At 39.0% G+C, this 24,715-nt stretch overlaps 1 protein-coding gene across 1 annotated transcript in view; it reads left to right on the forward strand.

Moving 5' to 3' along the window:
• Positions 1 to 2,055: 2,055 nt before the first annotated feature.
• dpp10 (dipeptidyl-peptidase 10 (non-functional)) overlaps positions 2,056 to 24,715 on the forward strand; it is a 310,034-nt gene continuing 287,374 nt past the window's right edge. Inside the window, exon 1 of the mRNA XM_085375032.1 lies at positions 2,056 to 2,115. Within this exon, the coding sequence (XP_085231158.1) occupies positions 2,056 to 2,115 (60 nt within the window). The remainder of the gene's footprint in view (positions 2,116 to 24,715) is intronic.

A 24,715-nucleotide genomic window follows, 5' to 3' on the forward strand; every position in this document is an offset into this window, starting at 1 on the left:
ATCATGGGCCAAAGAAATATCTATACTGTTAGGGTGTAGTGCTAATAATTGAATGGAGCAGCATTTGTTGTCCTTTGTTGTGGGTATAGAACAAACTGCAATGATGCATAAATGTCTTGACTGTTTAGCTGTAAAACAAACAGTTTACTCTTGTGTTTATTGTTGCAAAAAGCCAGTTATTTTGTACAAAAATGTCTACTTTAGTGCAAACAGACATGATTGTTCGACCAGACACGGTACATGGGTACAATTATTTTTTTTTCACCCACAAAACAAATCAATTGAACTAAATTGTGTCAGACTATGAAGGAACGGCATTCACAACCAAAACAGATAACACAAGAAACGAGTAAAATAATAAAAAAAAAAAAAATCAACTTCAAAACAAAATCTATTTGCCCTGACTCTTAATCACAGATAAAAAAAAAAAAAAATACTGAGACGTTTGGATCGTTGTATGTATGTGTGTTGTAATAATGTATGTTATTTTCAAATGATGTTTTATTTCTCTGTGTAGGCTTTTAAAGTGCACTGTCAAAGCGTAAAGGTTTGAGGCCACAGAAAGAACAGCTGCTACATTGCTAAACTAAACTCATATGGCAATCATGACATAAGAGCTACAGAAGAAAAAAATTATGTACAATGAATAGTTAACTTATTTAAAAATGTGTGGACAGCATATACTACAGTGATTTACACATCACACTGAGACAATCTAATTCCATTTAGTTTATTAATTTTTGTGGATATTATGCTTACATGGTGCACCTGACCACGTTTATGCTTAATCAGATTACTGCTAATTAATTGATGTATAGCAAACATGGGCATATGTTGCATTCTGATGCTGGCTGGTTTATTTGACTCTGGGGCAAAATATAATAAAGCTGCTATGTTTAGCCTGCTGTGCCCACTTAATGGCAAATTAAAGGCGTCCAGGGTGCATTTGTGAAGAATCAACTGTAGCTGTAGAGTGAAACTGAGCTTAAGATAAAATAACATAATTTTTTGATGCTCAGTTGCAGTTTACAGGAGACATTTAATCCTGTGTATGATATTTGATTTTTGTGAGTTTTTGAGACCTTTACATCATCAGTGTCAAATTGCACAATAAACCTACCTTTAAGCAACAAATTGAACAATTAATATAAATTCCCTGATGTAACAAAACTGATAAAAACAAAATAAAATGACTTTTTTAAAAGTTTAACAAACACCCAGTTTCAAAAAATTATTTTGCATTGTTTCACAGGGTTAAGATAATGTGTTTCAGCAAGAATTCTGCTCCTTCTCAGAACCTTTTTGCATACTTTTGCGTATCTTTGTTGTAGGATGATTTCAGAGGTACTATAAAAGAGAAAACATATCAGACCTCTTCCTCCTTTTCCTTCTATGTCTTATGGTTATTGACTGTCTACATGACACCAGAGAAGATGCTGTGCAGCTGCTCACTGAGATCATGCTGAATACTGTCTTTGTGAAAATGTGTGCTGAAAAATAGTAGCCTTATAGCCCAAAAGATGAAGGAGCTGTATGGACTAATATTAATTTTTGGGAGTAACACATAATATATAAAATATTGCCAGTCAGACACACTGTCAAACAGTTACATGGTGGCATTTTAAGTGCATTTGCACAGTGCATGTATATGGGTATTACTTGCCTGCTTTGTGGTGTTTTTAGCCACATTGTTGATTTAAAAAAAAAAGTCAGTTTGGCAAACCTCCAACAGAAGTAAATTATTCTGTAATAATGATGTTGTGATACATCCGAGGTTTTCACCTTCGCCACCCCTTTCAGATTTTTCTGCAGCCGCCCCTGGTCACCAGCCACCACCGGTCATTTGTGCACATACCTACCTACATACCGCGCTGCGCGAGGCACATACAGTGCCTTCAAATGCGGTTGCGCGCTTCCACCGCACGGCAAACAAAGAGCGAAAACAGTGAGCATCCCTGGCTGTAGAGTTGCACCTGCAGGAGGGCTTGCTTTGATTCTTTTCTCGGCTGTTTTGTCTCACTTGGATAGGAGGACAGTTTGTGTCTGTGTCCCAAGATGAACCAAACCGCCACCGTATCGCATCAAGTGAAATGCCAGTCTACAAAGGCCATCAAGGTGAGTTGTATGGATTATTCTTATTCGCCGCGGTGAACTTATTGGTGATTTATCGAACTGTTTGTCGGCAGGAGCTCCGTGACAGCTCCAAACTTCAGTGCGGGTTTGGCGAGCGGGGATGCGCATTGACGCACAGCACTTTGGAGATGGTTAGGGGATATACGCGTGAGCATCCCCGTTACAGCAACATCGAGTTATTAAATAATTTTCCTTTATGAGACATTCAGATATAAAAGAAAGAAAGATAACAGGACTCCAGTGGCTAGGTTTGAACGAGAGACGTCCAGTTTGAATGCCTTGGATGAAGAGTCACACATTGGCGCAGTGGCGAGATTTCATTCATATCACGTGGTGCTTCTTGTTCTTATTTTGTCTGTATGTGCTGACAGCAAATTAGAGGATATCCCTTCGGACTTTAAGGTGGTTGGTGAGGAAAAAATGTGAACATTTGTGCCTTTGAAGGTGCTTAACTTTACCTGTGCACGGTCCCGGGAGATCATCCCGAATCCCGACCTGTTGTCGGGACAAACAAATTGATTTTAAACCTTCTGGAAGGGGGGGAGTAAGAAGTGCCAGCTCGTAAACGTGAAATCAAGACAGAAAGAAAGAAAGAGAGAGAGAGAAAGAGCGAGAGAAGGGATAGCGGCGTTTTCTTTTCCAGTCACGATCGAGAAACGTCTTCGCTCGGTGGCATCCGCATTGTCTTCGTATAGCGCACCTAAATCTGGGTTGAAGGAGTGTGAAATGTGTGTGTGTCGGTGTGTGTGAGGGGTTGCTTCTCCTGCAGCACGCATGTGTGCGCGCGCACGCGCCTGCGTTTGTGTGTGACTCAACAGCTCGGTATCGATTTTGCCGCGGGTTCTGCATCACTTTTCAACCTCCAAGTCCCACCAGAGAAATTTAGCTTGGGGCAAATTTATCGATCCTCCTTCCTACTGTCCCAAAGGCGAGCAATTTAGGAATACAAGGCCGAGTGTTTGGAATTACCCAACTTCAACTTTTGAATGAAACATTTTGTGGAAAAAAAAATTATTTTAATTGAATTCTTGAGGTATTTCACCAGTCTCAGGCAGCCATCATATACTGTGTGCACCTGGTGCCGTTTCCTTCTCCGGGACTGTTGAGCTGAAGCCAACTCTTCGTGTGTCATGTGGCTTTGTGCTGCTGATGGAGCTCAGTGCAGGATGCTCATAAAAGCCACTGTGCTGTGTTCAAAATGAGGCTGCTGTCACGTTTTTTTCTACCTTTTGGAGGAAGGGCATAATGGGATGCACCCAGCTGAGTTCAGGACTGCTCAAAATTCAAATACAGTACTCTAGTTCTTTTAATTTGAAATGTTATCTTCGACAAGACTTTTAATTATGTGGTTGGTTGGTGAAAAAGCAATTTTTCAAATTGCTTCTTCACATACTGGCAACCTGAGTTTAAACATGGTTTAAAGGTACTTACTGTAAATTCAAATTTTTTGTAAATTAATTGATCAATGCTAATCAACGCTCAGATACAAAAATACTTCAGTCTTTATTGTTTTGAAGAGGTATCAACAGAAGTTGAACTACTGTAGGCCTGGGCTGTAGTTACATGTAACACCAGTTACTAGAAAATTCTTCTTTTAGCTTTATTCCCATTCTCTCAAGAAGCTTTGCCTTTTCCCAGGTAAATGCTGTCAAAATATAACTGTTAATTTTCCTTGATAAATAAAGGTTAGAATGACTCAGTACACCATCTAGTGGTCTATACTACTATTGTGAGAAAGTACAGCCAGGCTCTAGGTCAACTTCAGTTGGTGTCTCTTAAACACAACACACAGATATTTTTTTTAAAATAAAGTCAAAACAGTCTTCTATTTACCTTCTGTTATTGGTGTTTAGTTTTTAAAGAATTTTAAAACATGAATTTACAATAAGTACCAATAAAGGAAACTGGTTCACTTGAGTCCTGTTTGTCTGCAGATTTGCTTACGCTTTCTGTCAGTTATTACGCTCAGATTCAGTGCAGAGATCTTGGAAGATTGTGAAGTTTTCTCCATGCTATGAGTCAAATGAGGGAAACCTGGTGCATATAACTGAAAATGTCACTACTTTACCAAAGCTCAGCGATGAACCCAGTGAAGCAGTGTATCTGATATGAGAAGCGTGGTTAGAAAGGCCAGTTCATGCTGCGGGCTGCAGACCGGCACATGGTCACTGGACTTGGTCTTATACCACAACAGGAGGTGTGTGTGTGTGTGTTCATGTTCCACATGTGCACGCTAGAAAGCATAACACCCAATAGCCAGTTTTCTTTGCTGAACTACATTAAAAAAACATAAGAAGCTGCAAGTGAAAGAAATATGTTGGTCTGTGAATACAAACGCTGCTGGATAATTGTCTACAATCCAAATAACGAGTTTGCAAGAAATAATGCACAATACACTGACCGGCATGAGATGGCAAACAAAAAGGGATCAAAAGTGAATTTTCCAAACACCACAGTGGCACAGATAGATGGGTCGAGGTGGTAGCACTTTGATATACCTTTGACACGCCAAAACCAAAGAAGCACAGGTGTTTTAATGATCACAGTGGGATGCTGTACTATTGTGCTTGCTGATTCAGCCTCCACCCAGATCCTGGAGTGCTGGGACTTCACTAAACCGAGCCTTCATCTGTGTGATTAATTAGATTTGCACTTTTCCTGCTATGTCCAATCGCACAGTCTAATCACCACACATCCACTGCAGTCTGACATGACTCAGAATTACATAACATAGTCTAACTGAAATTGAGATCACCCCTATCTGGCACACTGGGCACAAGTGGAGTACAGCACATACACCAGTTTATTTTTCTCAGCATATGCACTGTTGCTGTCAGGTCATGCTGGGTTGGACACAAGAGGCTGGACACAATTCCTAACAACACAGTAATGCTAGTTGGCGTGGATGTACGAGGCATTTTCAGGATTTCTTGGAGTGGCGCAGACCAAAATAAAAGTAGAGGGCCCTCAAGAAAATCAGAATATTTGATTACAAGTAAGTATATTGGAGAAGCAGGGTATATTATCGATTTAGTCTTCTGAAAGTGGTGACACTGCTGCAAACGGTAAACACAATTCTGGGCTTTTTAGACCTTGTACAAAACACTTGTGGGGTTGTTTTCTGGGGTTGGATTTAAACATTTTTAGCTTAGTTTTAACTGACAATACAACATTTCACATTAAGAGGTTTGATACTAGAGTGTCATAACATACCTCCACTTATATCATGCATTTTATTCACTCATGCAGCCAGTCAGACTGGAGCCACCCATCTTTTCCATTTGACTTGAAGTATCTACAAGCTGTCACTAGGATGGGGAGGGTCATTTAGGAGTCACTCACTGATTTAAACCAATCAGGATTGATGAATGTAATCAGAAAGTCATCTGGTGTTTGCAGCCAGTGCAAAGTAAACAGAGTGGGCAGGCGTTCAGCTCACTTTAATTTGTTCATATTGAAATACAGTCTGAAAAGAAGAAAAGGAAAGATTGAATGTTTAATTTATGCTACCATGAGTGTGTCCATTTTTGGAAGTATTTGCCTACAGAGTCTCTACGGACAGGGGTTTTCAACCACTGGAAACATGCTTACATGCAGTCCTCCAAACTACATGGTACTCAATGTGGGTGATGTTTTGCATCAGTTGAATGCTAATTGGTTGACAAGTAGGCTGGAACCGGGAAGGGGGAAACAGTGGAGTTCACCAGGAATGGGAGAAGAGAAAAAAATCCCCAAACACCCCAGATTAAAAAAAAACAAAAAAATGGAGCATGAGAAGAACACACAGGATTTTTTTTTAATTCGATAAAGATTATGACCTGCTTCACACCATCAGAGGTTTTGTTGTGTCACTTGTGGTCTGTCACTCAGCAATAATTGGCAGCCATATGCATCTTTACATTGTATATATACACTTTATGGATGCAGCTTGCTAACTAAGCTTGCTACAGTCTGTAGATAACCCATCACTCCATCTTATTCTCTAATTATCATGCAGTTTGGCTCTAACAAAACAAAATGGTGGAAGCCAAGGGCTAATAATGAGGCTTCAAAATGTAGAGCCTGCAGAGTAGTGAGTGAAATCATGGTAACCTTTGCTTTGTACATCTGTTATATACAGTCCTCAGGCATAGCTAGTAAATGTGGGCTGTTTAGATTCTGTTAGTGTGTGTTATAACGTTAGTTGTTCTAACTAGGATGACTCAATGGCTACAAAGTTCGCACGAGCTGATGAGAAGATTCACCCATATCTTCTGTTGCATGGAGAGCTGCTGTGTACGAATGCCCTGATGGTTTGCGGGAGAATCTGCTTTCTGAACGTCACCGAGCAATGCTTTTCTCTTTTCACACTTTCCCTTTCTTTGTTTCTTTGGGAGATTCTGAGCTGAGGCAGCATTTACGCTCTTTATTGTTTAAAACCGCTGCACATTATAACAGTGGTGAACAACAGCCCGGATGTCAGACACCCCGAGGCATCTGCTCCAGATCAGCTTGATGCTCTTTGCTTTCACCTCTCAATGAACCTGTCTCTATAATCAGTGAAACAAGCAGGGATCATAGACAGGATTAAGTACTCCAGAACTCATCTATGTTGCGCAAACCTCGCCATCTAATCTCTCCCATGTCTGACCCCCGTCGAGTGGCACAGAGGTCTTAACGGCTTTTTATCATCCTCTTAAATGTGCCCTCTTTGTAACATGGCTGTGTCCTTATGCCACGAGCCAAGATAAAAAAAAATCCAATTAGGAATGAGGCAGCAGATTTTTCGTGGGCCTTAGATCCTGTGGTCTCACCAAGTTTAACATGGCTGGCTAAAGCTCGTGCCATCAGCGATCTTTGGAAGTGTCAGGTCCACCCACATGCAGGCTGCAGTTATAAACCGGGATTGTCAGAGAGGCAGGGAGCTGTGTCAGTGCTCCACTCCTGCTGCATACATCAGTGTACAAGGTCGTAAAAAAGAAGGCGCTATATTTCTCCGGCTGTGCTGTTACACCGTGGACTTGAACTAACTTCACTCAGCAGGGATCTCGACAGAAAGTTTGGGCAAGAGTGACAGTTTTAAGTAAGTGCCAAAGGACTGAGTCTCTTTCTCTGAAATCCCAATTTTAGGATACTGTTTCATGATGACAAGATAAAGTAGATCTGAGTGTGAGTGTGCAGCTGTATCTGACACCCACTACCTTCAAGCCATTTATAGTCACATCACTTATGCTTCTTGAGTGACAAAAAGCCTGGAACTTAAAATTAAAGTGACACGAGTCTTTAAGCTGTGTGCACAAACAGTGTCTACAGTAAATAAGAGTCTGCTGGATGAAAACATCAGCCTAGAGAGAAAGATGACTGAATAGAGTTTCTGAGCCACAATGCATGAAACTCTTTATGAAAAATAGACAAAAACCTGTAAATGTCTGATATTCTGAACCTACACACTGATTTCTGTCACACATATTGTGTCATGCGCTGTGATTATTAAGTTCTAAAGTACTCCCATAAAAAACTAAGCAATACCTGATTGAGATTTGAACAGTTTCAAGGTCATCTGCAGTCTGTTTCCAGCACTGGTGCTAATGTCAGATTGTTTCTGGTGCGCACAGTGAACTTGGATCTGATTCACCTTCTTTTGGCTTGTGGTGTTTGGCTTTAGGTTTGCAAACAAAGCCCAAGCCACATCACAAGTATGAGCTGATTCTGAAGCTCAGCTGTTTTAGAACCGCACATCTGTCACTGACCAAAGACATTCAGAAATAAATTTCAATCTCAGATAAAAAAAAAAAAAGATAGTACTGTGCAGCAATACAGACTGAGCCACGTCTTATTTCTTTATTTTTTGCATGAAAATAAAATATTGCTGCAACAGTTTATTGAAATGTATACGCGTCAGTGGAAACGCAAAGTTTAAAAGTTGATAGGAGCTTGAAAGTCAATATTTCGTATGACCACCTTTATTCTTTAACACAGCCTGAGCTCTCTTAGACAGCTGTCTTGTAATTTCTTTAAGCAGTCTTCAGGAATAGTTCTCCAAGCTTCTTGAAGGACATCCAAAGCTTTTCTTTGACTGTTTGCTGCCTTTTGTGCCATCCTTCATCAAGCTATTGTTGCTATATACCTTCAGTATATTTATGTCTTTTAAACTATGTTCTCTTTTTGTACTTGAATCATTCACAGGTCAGTGTTAAGTGGCTTTACTAACAAACAAACTAAAAACAAGATACAAGGACTGGATAGAAAATATGTGTAAAAGCAACCACTGTCCAAAGAAAACCTTTGAAAGACCTGGGAAGTCTGGAAAAATATTGCACAAGGCCACTTTAAATATTGCATCAAAGTCTGGCTCCTTGAAAGTAAAATTAAAAAAAAGAGGGGTGGCTCCAGATGTTTGCACAGCACTGTCATATCTTCGGGTCCATATTTGACTGGGCTGTCTCTTTAGAGAGTTAATTTCATTGCGGCTTACCAGTTTTTATCGACTGCAAATTGCAATGATGAGTCTCATTGTGAAAATCATTATTTGGAACGCAACCCCAGTGATATTAAATCACTTGCTCCACATTACACCGGCCAAGTGGAGGAAAAAAACGTTCAGCATAGTCTGTCATGTCAACCATGAATACTGTCTGTTCTCAAAATAGTTTTCATTTCCCCACTGGAGATATATTGGGAGTTTAAACACTGACGTGCTTTGATCCAGCTCACACAGCGCCCCATTTCAGATAAAGTACTTTGACAAGTTCTTTTGCTGCAGCTGAAGTGAAAGCCAGTCCGATTTTAAAGATAAGTAATGAGGACATTGTTGAGACGCTGAGCAGTAATCAAACTCTGGCTTAAGTTGGGGAGGGGGGGTCTACTTCAGAGAAGTCATTGAACTGTTTAATGTGAAACTTGTCTATCTTTCATAGTGTCTGCCTTCCATGTGAAAAGCCAAATCCCAGCAGATGTTCCATTTATTCAACAGTTCAAGTGATGCTGGCTCGATTACTGCTGGTTGCTCTGTATTGCATAATGTGTTTGTGCTTTGAAAGCTAGACAATTACCAAATGATCCAGAATATTCACAGAGACTAGAAACAAAAACAAAAATGTTTCTTGGATAAACAAAATATCAAATTCCAAAACATCTCACTTTCAGTTACATTTCACATTAAATATACACAACAGCATGCACAGAATTTCCTTCTGAGCTTGCATTTCTGCCTGGAGCATTGTTTGCAGTCACTCCGCCAGCAAACGGCACCGACGGCTCTCATCTCAGTAACTCAGTACCATGGATGCTCGACAACTCAGCCAGCAGGTTATTGAACCTGCGAGGCGTTCCCCTGTTCAGAAGATATATCACATAAACAGTCTTTAAAAACTGCTGGGGACCGGCTCGCTCTGCACGTGATAGATTGCTGGAATCAGTCTCATAAGAATGATTGCATTGGCTCTTGAGTCAGTGAGTCTATAAATTACAGAGCTATGCCAGCTGATCTCAATATATTCTCCCCTCCGAGTACACCTCTGTCCCCAGCCTCGCTGAGGAATACAGCATGTGATAGATGTGTCCCTAATTTGTTTTGTGGTTGAGACATGTCTGACACTCATTTGCATAAGAGTGTTTTCTCCTGAGAAACTTTATTTGTCCCTGTAAAGAAAATTAATTAAACTCGCACTCATGGGACCTATAGAGTGTTTAATGATGTGTTATGACCTCAAACTTGAATATCTCATGAGCAGCTCTTAACAGAAATCGTTTTGTTTTGTTTTGTTATTGCAGAAAAAGCAAAAACATGCTGAAAAACTTAAGGATGAAAGAGTGAAATGAGTAAAAGATCTTCCCTGAGCCAGAGAGGTTTTCTTGGAGGTCACATTTTCCAAAAAGAGCTCAGTGTTCTTGGTGATTAATGGTTTCAGAAATTAAATGTTTCTCTTTTGAAAACACAATCAGAAAGATTGAGTTCACTCATTCTCAGTTTCTTCTGAGTTTAAATGTGTGCTAGAAATGAGAATGCAGTGCAAGAGAAAATACCATTTAGAGACTTCATTAAAACAAAAAGTTTCACAGTTTTTTTTTTCCAATAATAATCTTCCATTATTCCTGTAAATGTATTTATGTGTCTGTAAGATGAATTAAAGTCAGTCTGAGAGATTATCTCAGGGCCAAATAGGCTTTACAGCCCGCTGTGCAGTCAAATTAAAAGCCATAGATATATCATGAAAGTGAATCTTGAGGTGCAGTGTGAGAGTAACATAATGAGGGAAAACACCATCGCTGCACAGAAAATTATACAAATCTTTTTAGTGGTAATGATCATCTGCAATATTAAAGAAAGTACGTTTTTGTTGGAGTGGAGAATGGCAGGTGGGATGTCATGTAACGGTTTGGTGATTAGGATGCAGAAAATCTTTAGATTTACAGATCTAAAGTGTCTAAAGTGGAACCCATATGGCGGTAAATTCTTTTTTGATGCTGTATGAAAACTCTCCATAAGGCAGACTGTAGGTGTTCATATCCCACAAGTGTTGTTTGTTTTTGTTTGCTTTATTATTTTCATCTTTTGTGCTGTCTCCATATGGTTGTACCACATGCTTTCGTCTTATCTGGCTGTCCCGTTTTTGTTTTTTTGGAAGAAATGTTTGGAAACATGGATCTGACTTTGTGTTATTTTTCAGAAATCATCAACTGAAAGCAAACTTTGCAGTTAATCCCTATGTTAAATATAACATGCTGTAGAACAGGAATGGCAGCATTCTCAGACATGTAAATGTCACTTTCTTATAGTGAACATGTTCTGCTTTTCTTTTATTTTCTGTCACACATTTATTTTCCAATTCTACTCATATTAAACATAAGAAACCTAAATATTAAAACACAAGGTTATTAACAGAACACTATGTACTCCTGGGAAAAACTAAGTACAAGTACAAGTTAGTAGCAGACAGGTGATACTAATCAGGGGCTTTTGATTAACTGATTATCAGTAAGTGTGCATACATCTATAAAAGCAAATGCTTTAGCAGTTTCTGTTCTGCCGCATTGAAGTATGTTGACACAAAGCCACACTCTTCCCAGCAAATTTACCTTAAGGTCAGATCGTTCAAGTTAATCAAGCCAGTAAAATGAACTGAGGCAATAAAGAAGCGGTGATACGTGTGTTCTCCTGACCACTGAAATAAAAGTTATGGCCGACGCCCTATTCATTTAGATGGGTGATTCAGAATAACTGCACAAACAGGGTGCAAAGATGGCCAGAATAAAGCTGGAGTAGCAGTTTGGATAATGCTAAGAGAATGGGCTGTTACATCTATAAAGGTAAGTCCAATAAACAAGCTATAACTACCATCATATCAGTCACATGTTTTTCTTTTCTTTTTTATTTCATACCACTTGCAGCTATTTTCTATTAAACCACTCATAAGCAACATTACAGGGAGATGCAGCACAGTCACTTAACACTTAACATGATCACAAGAACATTTTACTCGCTATATTGCCTTTGGGATTTCTTAACTGAAGATATTTAAATTTGAAAAGTATTGTATTTGAAAGTCTAAATCCACCATTATGTTCCCCAGTAAGAACCTCATAAGCAGTTTATGATGTCCATTCTCATACAAACCAGATTTGGGCTCAAGCACACATGGCTGGAACTGAGAAGTTTCCATTTCAAATCAAGAGAGAAAAATTGTGCTTGTGGTTACTGCGTCCTCCTCTTACTGATGAAAGAAACTATGTTCTGCTTGGCAAAAGATGGAGCAATCAGAAGAAGGTGGGCTTTTGGAGAAGGGCCTTCAGAGTTCCAGGATACAGTAAGATAGATATGAATTATATTGAGCCATGAATCATGCTAAGCTGCTGTAGTAGAGTTAATTTGAAGCTGGAAATGAATACAATGTTTCCAGTACTTACTATGTTCATGTTAATTTTTCATACACAAGATTATGTATGAATGAATGTTTGAACCTGATCCAGAAGGGACACATGGAAAACCTACTGAAACCTGATATGAATACATTAATTTTCAAAAAAAGAGAAACCTGATCTGAGTGAGACCAAAGCACAGCCAGACCCGATATTCAAGGATAATTGGACTTAATCCTTCATGCAGTAGACCAGAACAGATGCTTACATAATGAGCTAATATGAAATCATGGAAACTAAAACAATTCATTTATATATTTCAAAGACGAAACTGCCAGACCTTCAACACCAGATGGAATAATCATCTTTTAACATTGATAAATTATAAATGAAGTCCTCATTATACATGAAAGAAGATTATATGGTCTATTTGGATCCACACAGGTAAACTGGTGCCTGGCAGATCTGTGGCAGCAAAACGAAAAACATTTCTTGAACATTTTCTACATTTAAAAACAGGGAGCTGACCTGAGATCCAGTCTGATTCAGGTGTCAGGTTGGGTTGAAAACCCCTGAAGACCTGTACAGTGTTGTTGCATCAGTGCAGTGAACCAAATCAAATTTTGAGAGGGGATTTATGAAACTTTCAAAAAGCATTTTCAAAATATGCATTGCACCTTTCAAAACTGAGAAATTGTGTCATAAGTGTGAATTTCTTTCAAAAAAATCCCAGTGAAAAATCAATATATGTCAAGAGGAGCACACAAGAAAAAAAAAAGAAGAACCATTTCAGATAGATCCAGATCTTTCAGTTTGAACAAGACGTACATAAGTACACACAGATGTGAGAAGACCATAAAATCTGTGTAGGCTGAAGTGAGTGTGACTTGTAAAAACAGATAAATGCTGAATCCATGAATTACAAAGGAATTCATCGTAGCTTGCAGTCTATGATGTTGGAGCAAAAATATAATTATATATTATATATAATAATTAAATGTAAATATAATAAACTGATGAACTCAGACACTAAACTTACCAGGAATTTCAGGGCACCTTTAGCTTTAGGCTCAATATGAAAAGTGAAAAAATCCCTCTTTCAATTCACCATTCTTTTTTTCTCCACATGTTCTTTTCTCTAGTCAAAGTCTGATGCCTAAATTACCTGAAATGCAGAGTTCATCCCCATCCCTATTTTGTGGCTGCCTCCGGAGTGTTCTTTTTGCTTTAAAGCGGTCAGGATTCTTATAGTTATTGTTGTGTGAGACCTTCTCATCCTTCTATGTGCATATGTGGAGGCAGAGACAGCAGCAGCAAGACCTCAAATATGAAAATGATTAAGACAGAAAAAGTACAAAAAGGAGGAGATGTGAAGGTGTGATGTGAAGGTTGCTGAGTAACAGATGTAGAGGAATGGTGGGAAGTACAAGACATCTTAAATAGAAAAACCAAATGGATGTGTGGTAAGAAAGCAAGCACTGAGATACACTGGATTAATCTATTCTTTGTGACCTGCCAGAATTAACTCTATCATTAAATGCAAACAATTTTATCCAATTCAAGGTTGTAGGGGGACTGAAGCCTATCACTGCTACCATAGGCCAGTTATACACACATATCAGTCTGTCACAGGCTAAAACAGAGACAAACAACCATTTCCACCCATATTCACACCTTTAGGAACTTCAGAATCACCAGTTCACCTAACCCCATTAACTGCATGTGTTTGGACTGTGGGAGGAAGCCATGGAACCCAGAGAAAACCTCAGCAGATTCAGGGAGATCACGCAAAGATCTCAAGGACCTTCTTGCTGTGAGGCAATAATGCTAACCACTGCACCTCCATCTTGATCGTTGCTGTATTAAATTTGTTGAGTTTCAGGTGAATTTTTAGACCTGGTATCACTTGATTGGAAATAAGAACAACCCTAGGTTTCTCTTCAGCACTGATGCCAGGCTGACAAAAAGTCAGAGTGCTGTTGTCTGTTGTCTAGTAATGACTTTGTGAATTTATTTACAAATAAAAAACTATTAGACAAAAAAATTAATTCGAACATCTAACAGATGTAAAATTATGTACATTAACTTTCAATATCATTGATATTTAATTAGACTGTTTTTTAAAAACTTTTAAATCTCAAGGTGGTTTACTGCTGGAGATTACTTCCTGTTATAAGGGAGTTTTTCCTTCCCACTGTTGCCAAGATGTTTCCTCACATGGGGGTCATATGATTGTTAGGGTTTTCTGTTTTCTTTGTATTATAGTAGGGTCTTTACCTTACAATATAAAGTACCTTGAGGCAACCGTTGTTGTCATTTGGCGCTATAGAAATCAAATGTTTCCAGTTGGAAATGTTAAAAAAAGAGAGAAAAAAATGCGCCTTCCCTCTTGAGTCAAAATCATTGGTTTCTCTGCAGTAACTCCGTCAATGAACAGCATGCTGTCTCCTAAAACGTTTTTAATGCAGTTTTGGTAGCTCCAGGCACAGAAACCACGTTTTAAAGTTCCAGGAAAGGATATCTTAAATTAAATTTTTGGCCAGTTAAACATACATATTTAATTTATATGTGTATTTATTTATTCTTATGTTGAAGTATTTTTTACAGTAGGATTGGTGAACCTGCCTATGGGTCACCACCTCAACACAATGACCTGTAGTGGTGTCGCGTAATTACACTCTTCCATCTTAAGCTGTTTGTCAGTCAGAATGCATCTACAGATACCTTGAGTTGAAATACATCTTTGAAAAACAACAAACATCAGATTTTCAGGTGATACTTCTTAAAATTTCACTTCATCTTTGCAGCACGGAGGAAAAAGAACAAATCTTTTCTTTGTCGAGGTAAAAGGTGAACAGGAGAAAGTGGATTTTGTCAGCAGATGATGAAAGGCTTCTTGTCGGCTTCTGGTTGGATTTGCTCAGCAGTGTTGACGTTGGACTTTACAGAGCTGTTGTGTTTTTGGAGTTGGGAGATAATAATTAGGGGAACAGCTGGCAGAGTGAATCAGAGGAGAACTTTTTGAAGTGAGGTCACGGCCTGGTGAGACCTCGTGCAGAGAGGAGGGAGCAGCCGCGGTTCCGGCTTTTTCTTGTTAACAGTGAGATTTGATGTGTTAGAGATTTGTGCAACACCACTGGCACCACAAACGCTGCTACTCCAGCATCCCTGCTGTATAATTAGGACAATTCCACCCTTGTGTTGATCTGAGGATTATGCTATAACTGTTGCATGTTTCTAATTTTTAAATAACACATAAAAGAAAAGAGTGTTTTCAGTTTAAATAAATAATTTCTTTACACACTATTTTTAATGCTGTTCCTGGATACATAATAATATAGAGTCAAACAGCAGCTTTTTCTCCAGGGGGCTGAAGAGTGAGTGTGTGTGCGTGTGTGTAAAAATAAAAAAAAATAAAATAAAAAAAGCTGTTTGTTGTTTTAATGTTTTGATGAAATTATACTTGAGGATGAGCCCAGAAATAACCAACCACACTGCTGTGAGCACATTAGTATGTCAGCCATATCGCCCATTTCCTTTGCAAAAGCAGTGAGCCCCCTGATGGGCGAGAACAAAATCCAAATGTTTTTATTCTAATCAGCAGCAGGACACCAACACCAAAGTGTGTCTGGGCTGATTTGCAGCTATCACAACCTCTTCTTGAATGAAGGTGGCTGTCTGATGTTGCACATATAGTGAGTCTGTGAAAAACAAAAACAGGTGTGGGTTTTATGGCAGGTGTAGACAGAGGTGGAGATATTAGTTGTAGCTCAGATGCTAACTATAGCTACCAAACCAAAACCAAGTCATTATTTCCATCACCTGTAGACGCTGTTGGCATGCTGGTTTTTGCTTGGAGGGATTTTTAGAAGCAGAGAAGTTTATTTTAAAGATATTTTCAAAGAAATGACAGCTATGGACCCTTTTAGGGACTTTTAGCTTAGTGTTTTCTTTTCAGTCTCCCTGCTCATCAGCACTCTTTTCAACATAACAGACAGCTGTTAATTTAAAAAAATAGTGTTCTCACTTTCTCTTCTCCAACGAACTCTCCTGTTTACAGTGGTGCAGTTTTTACCTTTCTAAAAGCCCCAGCTTACCTCCCCAACAGGTTGTAGCAGGTCAGCTCCAACCAAGATCCAGCTTTTAGATTAAATTGCTTAATAAGAAGTTGTAAGGAAGAGAAGTGAACCCCAGAGAGTGGCTGACTAACTGGTTTTTAGAAACCTGTCAAATATGCTGATGCTTGAGATGAAAGCAGAAGGGGATGTTAGCCACGACAATAGTCGATGCTCACAAAGTTCGTATAAGCACACAGAACTGTCTGGAAATCCGTTGGACAGGGGACTGGTGTTCATATTTTGCTGCATTTCCACCCCTTGCTTTCTAAAGCTTTTACTTATGCACCAAATGTACTTGATAAAGTTTAGATCCAAACACTAGGATTGGGAAAATGTTGTAATTTGGGTTAACTTATGGTCCATAACAGCATTATTAGCAAAGTTAACTGGATTCAATTCTGATGTTGAGTGTTCCTGTTTAAGCATCCATATGTGGCATACTGGAAGTTAAGTTTACACTTAAATTTCATTGTTTTTGACAAACAAGGAGTCTGTAAGGTGCTCATAAGTTAATGCAGTTAATTGCATGCGGACAACTTTCTCAGGCTTTTAAACGCAATGCAAGATGACTGAATTACATCAAGTTATTTTAGTTTACAGTTAAGTTTAGTTGCCAGTTATCCCTTCCATCCATTCATCCAGTCTGAGCAAAGATACCCAGACACATGTATGTGTGCATGTGTGTGTAACAGGTGTTACTGGCCTGGCTGTGGGCAGAGCTCAGCAGTCAGGCGGGAAACCATCTGTTTCACAGCTTGCCAGCAGTCTGTCCAGTGGTTTTCAGCCTCTGAACTCTGCCAGGTTTTGATGTTTAAAGCTGAGGGGGACATTTGTGGTGTGGGTACATGAACCAAGAAGAGGGCAGGTGCCAAACTAGTGGTGATGAGAAGTTTATCTGTTGCCTAGGACTAAAGAAAAGGACCTTTCTGATATTGAGTTACTGAACGATGACAACCTGTGGCTCTCATGCCTTAGGTAGAACAAAGTATGTTATTTGTGATCATCAGGCTGCTGATGCAATGCATTAATTTAACATCTCTTTTAAAACAGCACTTATCTTTTCCTACCTTCAAACTTCCACTCTTTTCATCACTCGACAGCTGTCAAACACTCTTGAATGTATCTAGTTAAAAGACGCCTTGTTCAACTGTTCTTTCATCACGTAAAACATCTGAGACTATTTCGGCATAGCAGTAAATATGTTTACCCAAAGCTTGATATTAAATTTCATGGTCTTATTTAATGAAGCACTCTAAAGTTCTATTTCAATGCACATTAAAATTCACTGAGAATGCAGAATGCTTAACTATTCCTTTTAAGCAGTAGCATTATGTAAAGGTCACATCACATTCACAAGCGGGATATGTGTTTCCCCGAAACACTTCCAGCAATACACTTACCCAAATGGTATGTCACATTTTGTTGTACTTCATCTGGAGTACAATGTTCTCAGTAGATGCATGTGAATACGCTTTTGCAGGAATGTTTATTAACAGTAAAGACTTACTCTCCCAGAGAGATGATGCAGTGGGAAAGAAAGCTGAACCACAGGAGACGAACTGGCATTAGTATGTGTTGTCGTCCTGATGTTACTGTAGGTATGACCAGCTAAGGGCCACCTAACTCTGAAAGGACTGTCTCCTGGTGATAAAAGACATTTCGAAAGGTTTTATTCAGAATGTTAGTGTGGACCTAAAAGGCATTCAGTGACATTTCAAAAGTAGTTTTCTTTAGTACTTTAGTTCTGGCAGGTAGAAAATATTCCTTTCATCTATATTTTAGAAGATGATACTGAGAAAAAAATTTGTAAATGTCGAGTTATCCCTTTAGGACAGAATATTTTAAACATAAATTGATATCATCTCCCAAAGTATAATGCAGAAACCAGAAGAATAATAAAATGCGAACTGGAAGAGAGTTAATTGTCAAATCATAATTGTACTTGTTTTTGTCAAAATAGCCTTGAGAAATAGACAAATAGGAGTATATGCTATATTAGAAATCAGTCTGATTTCATGAAAACATCTTTTTTTTTCCTATAATGTCTGGGTTGTCTAACGCTCATATTGTAGTGCTTTTGGTCTTTTCTTCATAACGAGGTACAGAGCTAGGGTTTGCAGAGTCTGCAGAAAGTGGTGCAAATACCTGTGAAGAGCCTTCATAATGCAGACCACGAAGGTCTTAATGGGACAGAGCTTCAAAGTCTCTGCATCTCTATGTCAGCCAAAGACATGGACTTCTGGGTCTAAAAACTGAAACCAGCACAGAAGTCCTTTAAATCTGCATTCTATTTAATGGCCACCAGAGGGCAATACCTATAGCCGCCCCTTTCAAGTCGCATTCGGTTTCAAAACATTAAAATGTGGATGATAGACGCTCTCATTTCAAGGCTTTGAAGTGTGGGCTTTAGAAACCAGCAGATGACGTCATGTAGACATTAGGATTGGACTGCTTTTGTTGGCACCTGTATGCTACATGCTTATTTAAGAAGTTTAAGAATTTAGACAAGGGTAGAAATGAAGATAATAACTGTGCCAAGATTGTTACACTAAATTATTTTATAGTGAAGTTGACAGTTTAACACAACACCAAAAGTAATGTCATAGGCTGATAAAAATGTTAGGTCAGCTAGTCAGCAATGTTTTGTTTTATATATTTGGTGTGTGTGTGTGTTTTAATTATTAAAGCATTCTTCCCCTGTTTCCATGTAGCCAAGATGGCTATGATTCAGGGTGAGAAGTGTACAGCTTTCAATGTTTACTGTAGGGTGTCTGTGGTGCTTTTGGGGACATTATAATTCTTTGAAACAGATCAGAAGATTTGGATGTGTTATGTGGGGACCTGGAGCAGGTACTCTGAAGTAGACATTAAAAAGAACAGGCCACAAAAATGTGGTAAGTAGGGATTTCATGATTTTCAAATATCTGAATACTGACCGACTTAAAAAAACAAAACAAAACCCACAAACAATTTTTGCAGCTTCTCCTTGAATGTATGTTTATTTTATTTTTTAAAACCTTTTTTACCATTTGCAATCCAGAAAAACAGAAGATGTTAGAATCTACCACATGCTGCGGTGTGGTGAGATTAGATGCACCATCTGGAGAATGATGCAGGCCATGAAGGTTCTGGAAACCAACCAAACAAAAAAAGATGTCTATTGTCTAGTGCAAACTCCACAAACCCCACAATACTACAGGTATGACTGTCATTTTAGAGATTTCAGGAGTAAAAAATATTCAAATAGTTCCCTGTAAATCTCAAACAGCATTTATGTCTGAAATGCCCATCTTTACTGGTAAGCTCAGCTCTTTTGATGTGTAAGATCTGAGCTCCGCAGATTGCTTGCTGAAGATTAAGGACATCTAAGTAATTTATTTTGTAACTGATTTCTCACTAAGCCTTGCGATCACTCCTGGGAACGAAACTACTTCAACAGAGACGGTAAAAACATTGATTTTGGTATAGCATGTGAAATTCTTTTGTAGCTGCGTGTTTAATCGACAGCAGGGGGATCAGTGGAGGATGATGTAAGCAGTAACACTGTTGCCTCAAATAAAAACAAGCTTCGGTAGATGAACAGGAGGAAAATATTCTGCCTGAAAAACTTTGTTCAAGAACTAATATTTATGTTTGCAGGTCAGGTTGCATTCATCCACATATAACGACTGAACCTGCAACAACGTTATTTATTTTCGGTGGTGATTAGCGATGTTTTCAGGAAACTCCTGACCTCCCACAGTCAGGACTTAAAGTGCAGGCTGCTGGTCAAGGTAGAGCTGATAACCTGCGGCACTATCTGACGTGATCCTTTTCCTCTTGGGGGTCTGTGTGGGAGAATGTCTTGCTTCGCTCTGCTCTCGGCTTGAAAACAACAGATTTGATCTGTCCAACTGTACCCACCATCTGCTGAAAGGTTGTACTTTAAACAGAATATAAGATGAACAGTGTTTTTGTCCCAGTGATTGTTATAGCTGCACCTGGTTGAGGAGGCTTTAGACAAAGAAATGTTTCAACACGGAGGACAGCTGCTCTTGTGGAGGGAAGTCCTTTAAAAAACCTTTACTTTGGAACCGGGGTGTTTTTGTTCTGTTACCCTTGTTCATTTGCCTGAGAGAAAAGGTGTTGATTAGTGTTGCACTTTGACATCGGTGTGTGAAAACCTGGCCAATTAATAGTGTGTATGAAAACTGTACTCCCTTCAGTGTGAAGGTTTTTCTTTCATATTTTTTAATAACTTAAATAAAAGTTGATAGATCCATTGGCAGGTTTAGATTTGTTTTTAATTATTTTTGCAAAGTTACATTACATATATGTATGCTTGGAATGCTTCCACCAAGTCACAATTTAGGGCTTAGGTTTGTCTGCTTTTTAGCCACATGCTAAAGAAGCCTGGTTTCAGAAACTAAAAGATATTTCTTACATGTATTAGGTTTTCTGTCGCACTGCATGTAAAAGGGTAAATAATGGCCCAAACCTAGTAATTAAAAAAAAGGGACAAATCCCTTTAGCGGTGGTAGTTATTATCACAGTTTTGTATTATGGAGGAGGTTGGGGTAGATGGGTGGCACAACAGGCCGAGTCTCTATATTACAAATATTTTTTGTTTTTTGACGGTTTTTCTAACACTAATCAAGTTGTTTCTGTAAAGTAAACCCAACTAAACTTTTAACACTTGTAATACCCACATCATGGAAAGGATGGTTTATATTTGGGTTATCTCCAGACATGGCAAGCTAATATTAGTTGTGTTTTAGTTTAAGATCACATTACATATGGTCTGTAGGTTGTAAAACTAGTGTAATGGACAACAAGTGCAGATGATGATTTTTGACTTATAACTAGACATTTGTCAGTACCCTAAAGCTTAATTAAAGCAACCTTTTACCAACCCCTTTAACTTTTTTACTTTTCTAACCGGCTAAGAGAAATGTGGTGTCAGTGCTTCCAGGCACCTGCATGTAGAATACATTAAGAACGTCTTGCAGTCCCAGTCTGGATATTCACTGAACAAAATAGCCTGGACTGTGAAATGAATGTATTCCTCATTGCCTTTGCAGTGGCCTCAGGCTGCCAAAGAACTCTGGGGAGAGAGAAAGGAGTTATTGCTAAAGTGTGTTATGTTCATGCTCTGCGCATTTGTATGTATAAAGTGCTGTACTGATGTGCCTGAGGAGGAAGCCAAAGCTCATCCCTGTAACACAGTAGAAGGGAGGGAGGAGGTGTCAACACACTAATGAACAGTTGTGTGCTACTTTATTCACGACTCCAGTGTAGTGACACAGCTGCAATAATAGGGACAGCACATAATGAGTTGAGTAGAATAAACAGAAAAGTGCACTTGCACATAACCACATACAAACTTGCACACAGAGTTGTACACACTGCAGAAGAGACTGTCTTCAAAAGACCGTCGAGAAAGAGAGCCGCTGGCCCCTATTGGCTGCCAGAGGTAGTGACCGAGAGTTGGAAAAATTCAGCTGGAATGATTTCAATTATTTAATGCGGTGGCTTTGAACTTTCTTTTTTGTTCTTGACTTTCACTCACTGAACCTACAAGGCCTTGGCATGATGGATATTTTTAAATATGTATTGTAGTGGTGCTATTCAGTACTACGCGCACTTTTGGACAGGTTTACAAAGTACTTCAAACTGTTTTAAGTTCAAACTGTTATAATATCTATGGCAAGTGAAAGTACTGTTAATTGGCTCTTTTTCGCTCAGCCTTATTAGATTAAGTTTAGTCTGTGTCATTGGTATCAAGAGCAAAAAGCCAACACAAAACCAACCAAATATATGTGCTTCAGTCTCACTTGCAAACCACCAAATGTTTTCTCATTTACAAAGAAATGAACTTTTCATGGTAAAGAGACAGAAATCAACCAAAAATCCAGAAAAAATGGATTTTTATACATCCATTTGTATGTCACTGAGTGAAATAAATATTTTATCCTGTAAAACAGGGGTGGGGGAACTCCAGGCCTCAAGGGCCGGTGTCCTGCAGGTTTTAGATGCGTCATTGATCCAACACAGCTGATTCAAATGGCTAAATTACCTCCTAAACATGTCTTGAAGTTCTCCAGAGGCCTGGTAAGGAACTAATCGTTTGGTTTACGTGTGTTGACTCAGGGTGATATCTAAAACCTGCATGACACCGGTCCTTGAGGTCTGGAGTTCCCCCACGCCTGCACTAAAATATAACTTAGTACTTGGTGGAGAAACCCTTGTTGCATGAAGTTTGAGACTGATTTCTTACTGATTTCTAAATAATCACATGAACACTTGTCACCATCAGCCTCTTGCGGTGAGTCTGTGGGAGCCAGAATTCTGGCTGGGTTGTAGGGGATCAAATACTTTTTTCACTCAATTACATTTTTATGACTTTTATGTACCGGTAATGTGATTTCTTTATCTGGATTCTCCTTTAAAATGAAACTACCATAAAAATGAGAGACGATTCATTTCGTTGTAGGTAAGCAAACTTACAATTCCAGCAAGGCATCAAATAATTATTTCTCTCACTTTATATTCTATATATTTAGTGGAGGGCAAGTGCCTTTGTAAAACTGATCTGCACATAATGAAAATCCTGCTGTATTCATTCAGAAGTAAAATCAGTGACTGACCATAAACTCAGATAAGGTTCTGGTGGTGCCATAGATGGATATAGGTAGAGGATCATTTACTTCAACCTTTGTGAGAAAGAATAGAAATTTTAGAGACTTCAATATTGGCTCCATTTTTGTGCCAAAAATATAACACGTAAATCCCACCTAAATGAATGAAGTGACATTGAAACAATATCCTGGAATTTCACTCGTGAAAACTGGAGCACAGATTTCGTGGACAAAAAACCAAACCAAACCCCGAGTCCATGACACCTGTAGGCCTTTTCAGGTATAACTTGCTGGACACAAACTCTCAGCATTTGTTGAGTTCAGTTAGCTTCAGATCTTTGTACTAAAGCCTCCACCAACTGAGCATGAGACTTTTAAGGTTAACATTCAGACTTTTTTATTTATTGGCTTTTTATGTAGTTCTTTTTACATTTCTTTGTGAAGCTGTCACTTAATTATCACTTCAGACTGGCAGCATTGAAGGCTGTCAGAACAGAAGAAGTCACTCATGTCTATTGGGGACTAGATAATCACTTCTCTTCCTCATGTACAAACAACACAATTCCCCAGAAAGTGAGCCAGTTCACGATGTAACAGGATTTAATGGTGGCAATAATCTCTTGCAGGGAAATCTGACAGGTGGTGCAATTTCCCAGGCCTTTGCTGTTCTTCTAATCTGGCCTCTAATCCCTTAGCATGCTCATAGCCCGACTTGGAATGACAGGCTACTCGGAAAATTATTTACTTGGAAAGAGATTATTTGGTGCGCTGAAAGGTGATGCAAGTTTAGCCGGGGATTGTTTTTGCCAGCGTGCATCTCCAGGATGTTTTGGGGGCTGACAGGGACACAACACCAGCTCTTCATTGGTATTCTGGAGGTGCTCTGCCTGTCTTGCTGTACTATACAATACATAGACTTTGTGACAAAGTTGATGAAGCATGCATTTTCATCACAGTGCCAGGGCAGAGCACCGACAGTGGCGATGGGAGCATTAAGCAGCAGTGAAGAAGGAAGTTTGGGAGGACATAAGCAGTGCAGAGTTATGCAATGTGTGTAAGATAGAGTGTAGAAACCATGTGTGTGTTTGCTTGTGTTTGTGTACTGCTGTATTTCTATATAATGAATCTGTGCATGGCATTTTGGGTGTAGCGTGCAGTATTTCTACCCATGTATTCACACATACTGTCCTCTGGAGTCAAGCTGAGTAGGAGGATTGGCCAGTTGTTTATATAATAAGCATTTTACTCTCATTACTTGTTAGAAATGAGTTATCACTTGGCCTAGAGTAAGCAGCTTACATAGGTCTAATCATACTACAAGAACTTATGGAATCAGATAATGTAGGTAAAAACCATGAATAATGTGAATAATGTGTAGGCTGTGTAGTATATATAACTGTCATGTCATTACTCGACTGGAGCCCTGAGTAACTGCCTACAGTGAATGAATGCAGATACCAACCTTACAGAAATGAAAGCCGCTGGTACTAATGCTGCTACTATTAGCTACATTCTGACTATTTCCTACTCCAATGTTACATGATTGGCCTAAATTTAATCAAATATTAAATCAAATGCAAAATTACTTTCTAGGAACCCCTCTTCTACCATAGATAATTGCTGGAGGATCCAATGATGACGCGGATACAGAGTATTTATAAAAAATAAAATGCGGGTGTTACTGTCTTTTGCCACAACTTTTGAAAGGCCAACGGTGCACCCAGCTTTGACCATGTTGGATGGTTCACCTTTATTTATGTTAATGTTAATCCGTGAGAGACTGCAGTCCCCATCTCTCACAGTTCGCTAAATGCAGCTACCTGTTCCAAAAGTAAAGACTGCCTGGTGGGGTCATCGGTGCTGCAGTGCACTGCTATTATACACTTATCTGTATAATTGTATCATCTGGTATATATAAACAATTTAGTGTGATATACACAGCCAGAGGAGACTGTTATCTGCGATGTCTGCTCCAGATACCACAACTTCTCCTTTCAATGTTTGACCTTG

The sequence above is a fragment of the Diplotaxodon limnothrissa genome, linkage group LG16 (assembly GCF_057381915.1).
Source record: "Diplotaxodon limnothrissa isolate DT_005_m linkage group LG16, D_limnothrissa_male_GT1.1, whole genome shotgun sequence".
NCBI lineage: Eukaryota > Metazoa > Chordata > Actinopteri > Cichliformes > Cichlidae > Diplotaxodon > Diplotaxodon limnothrissa.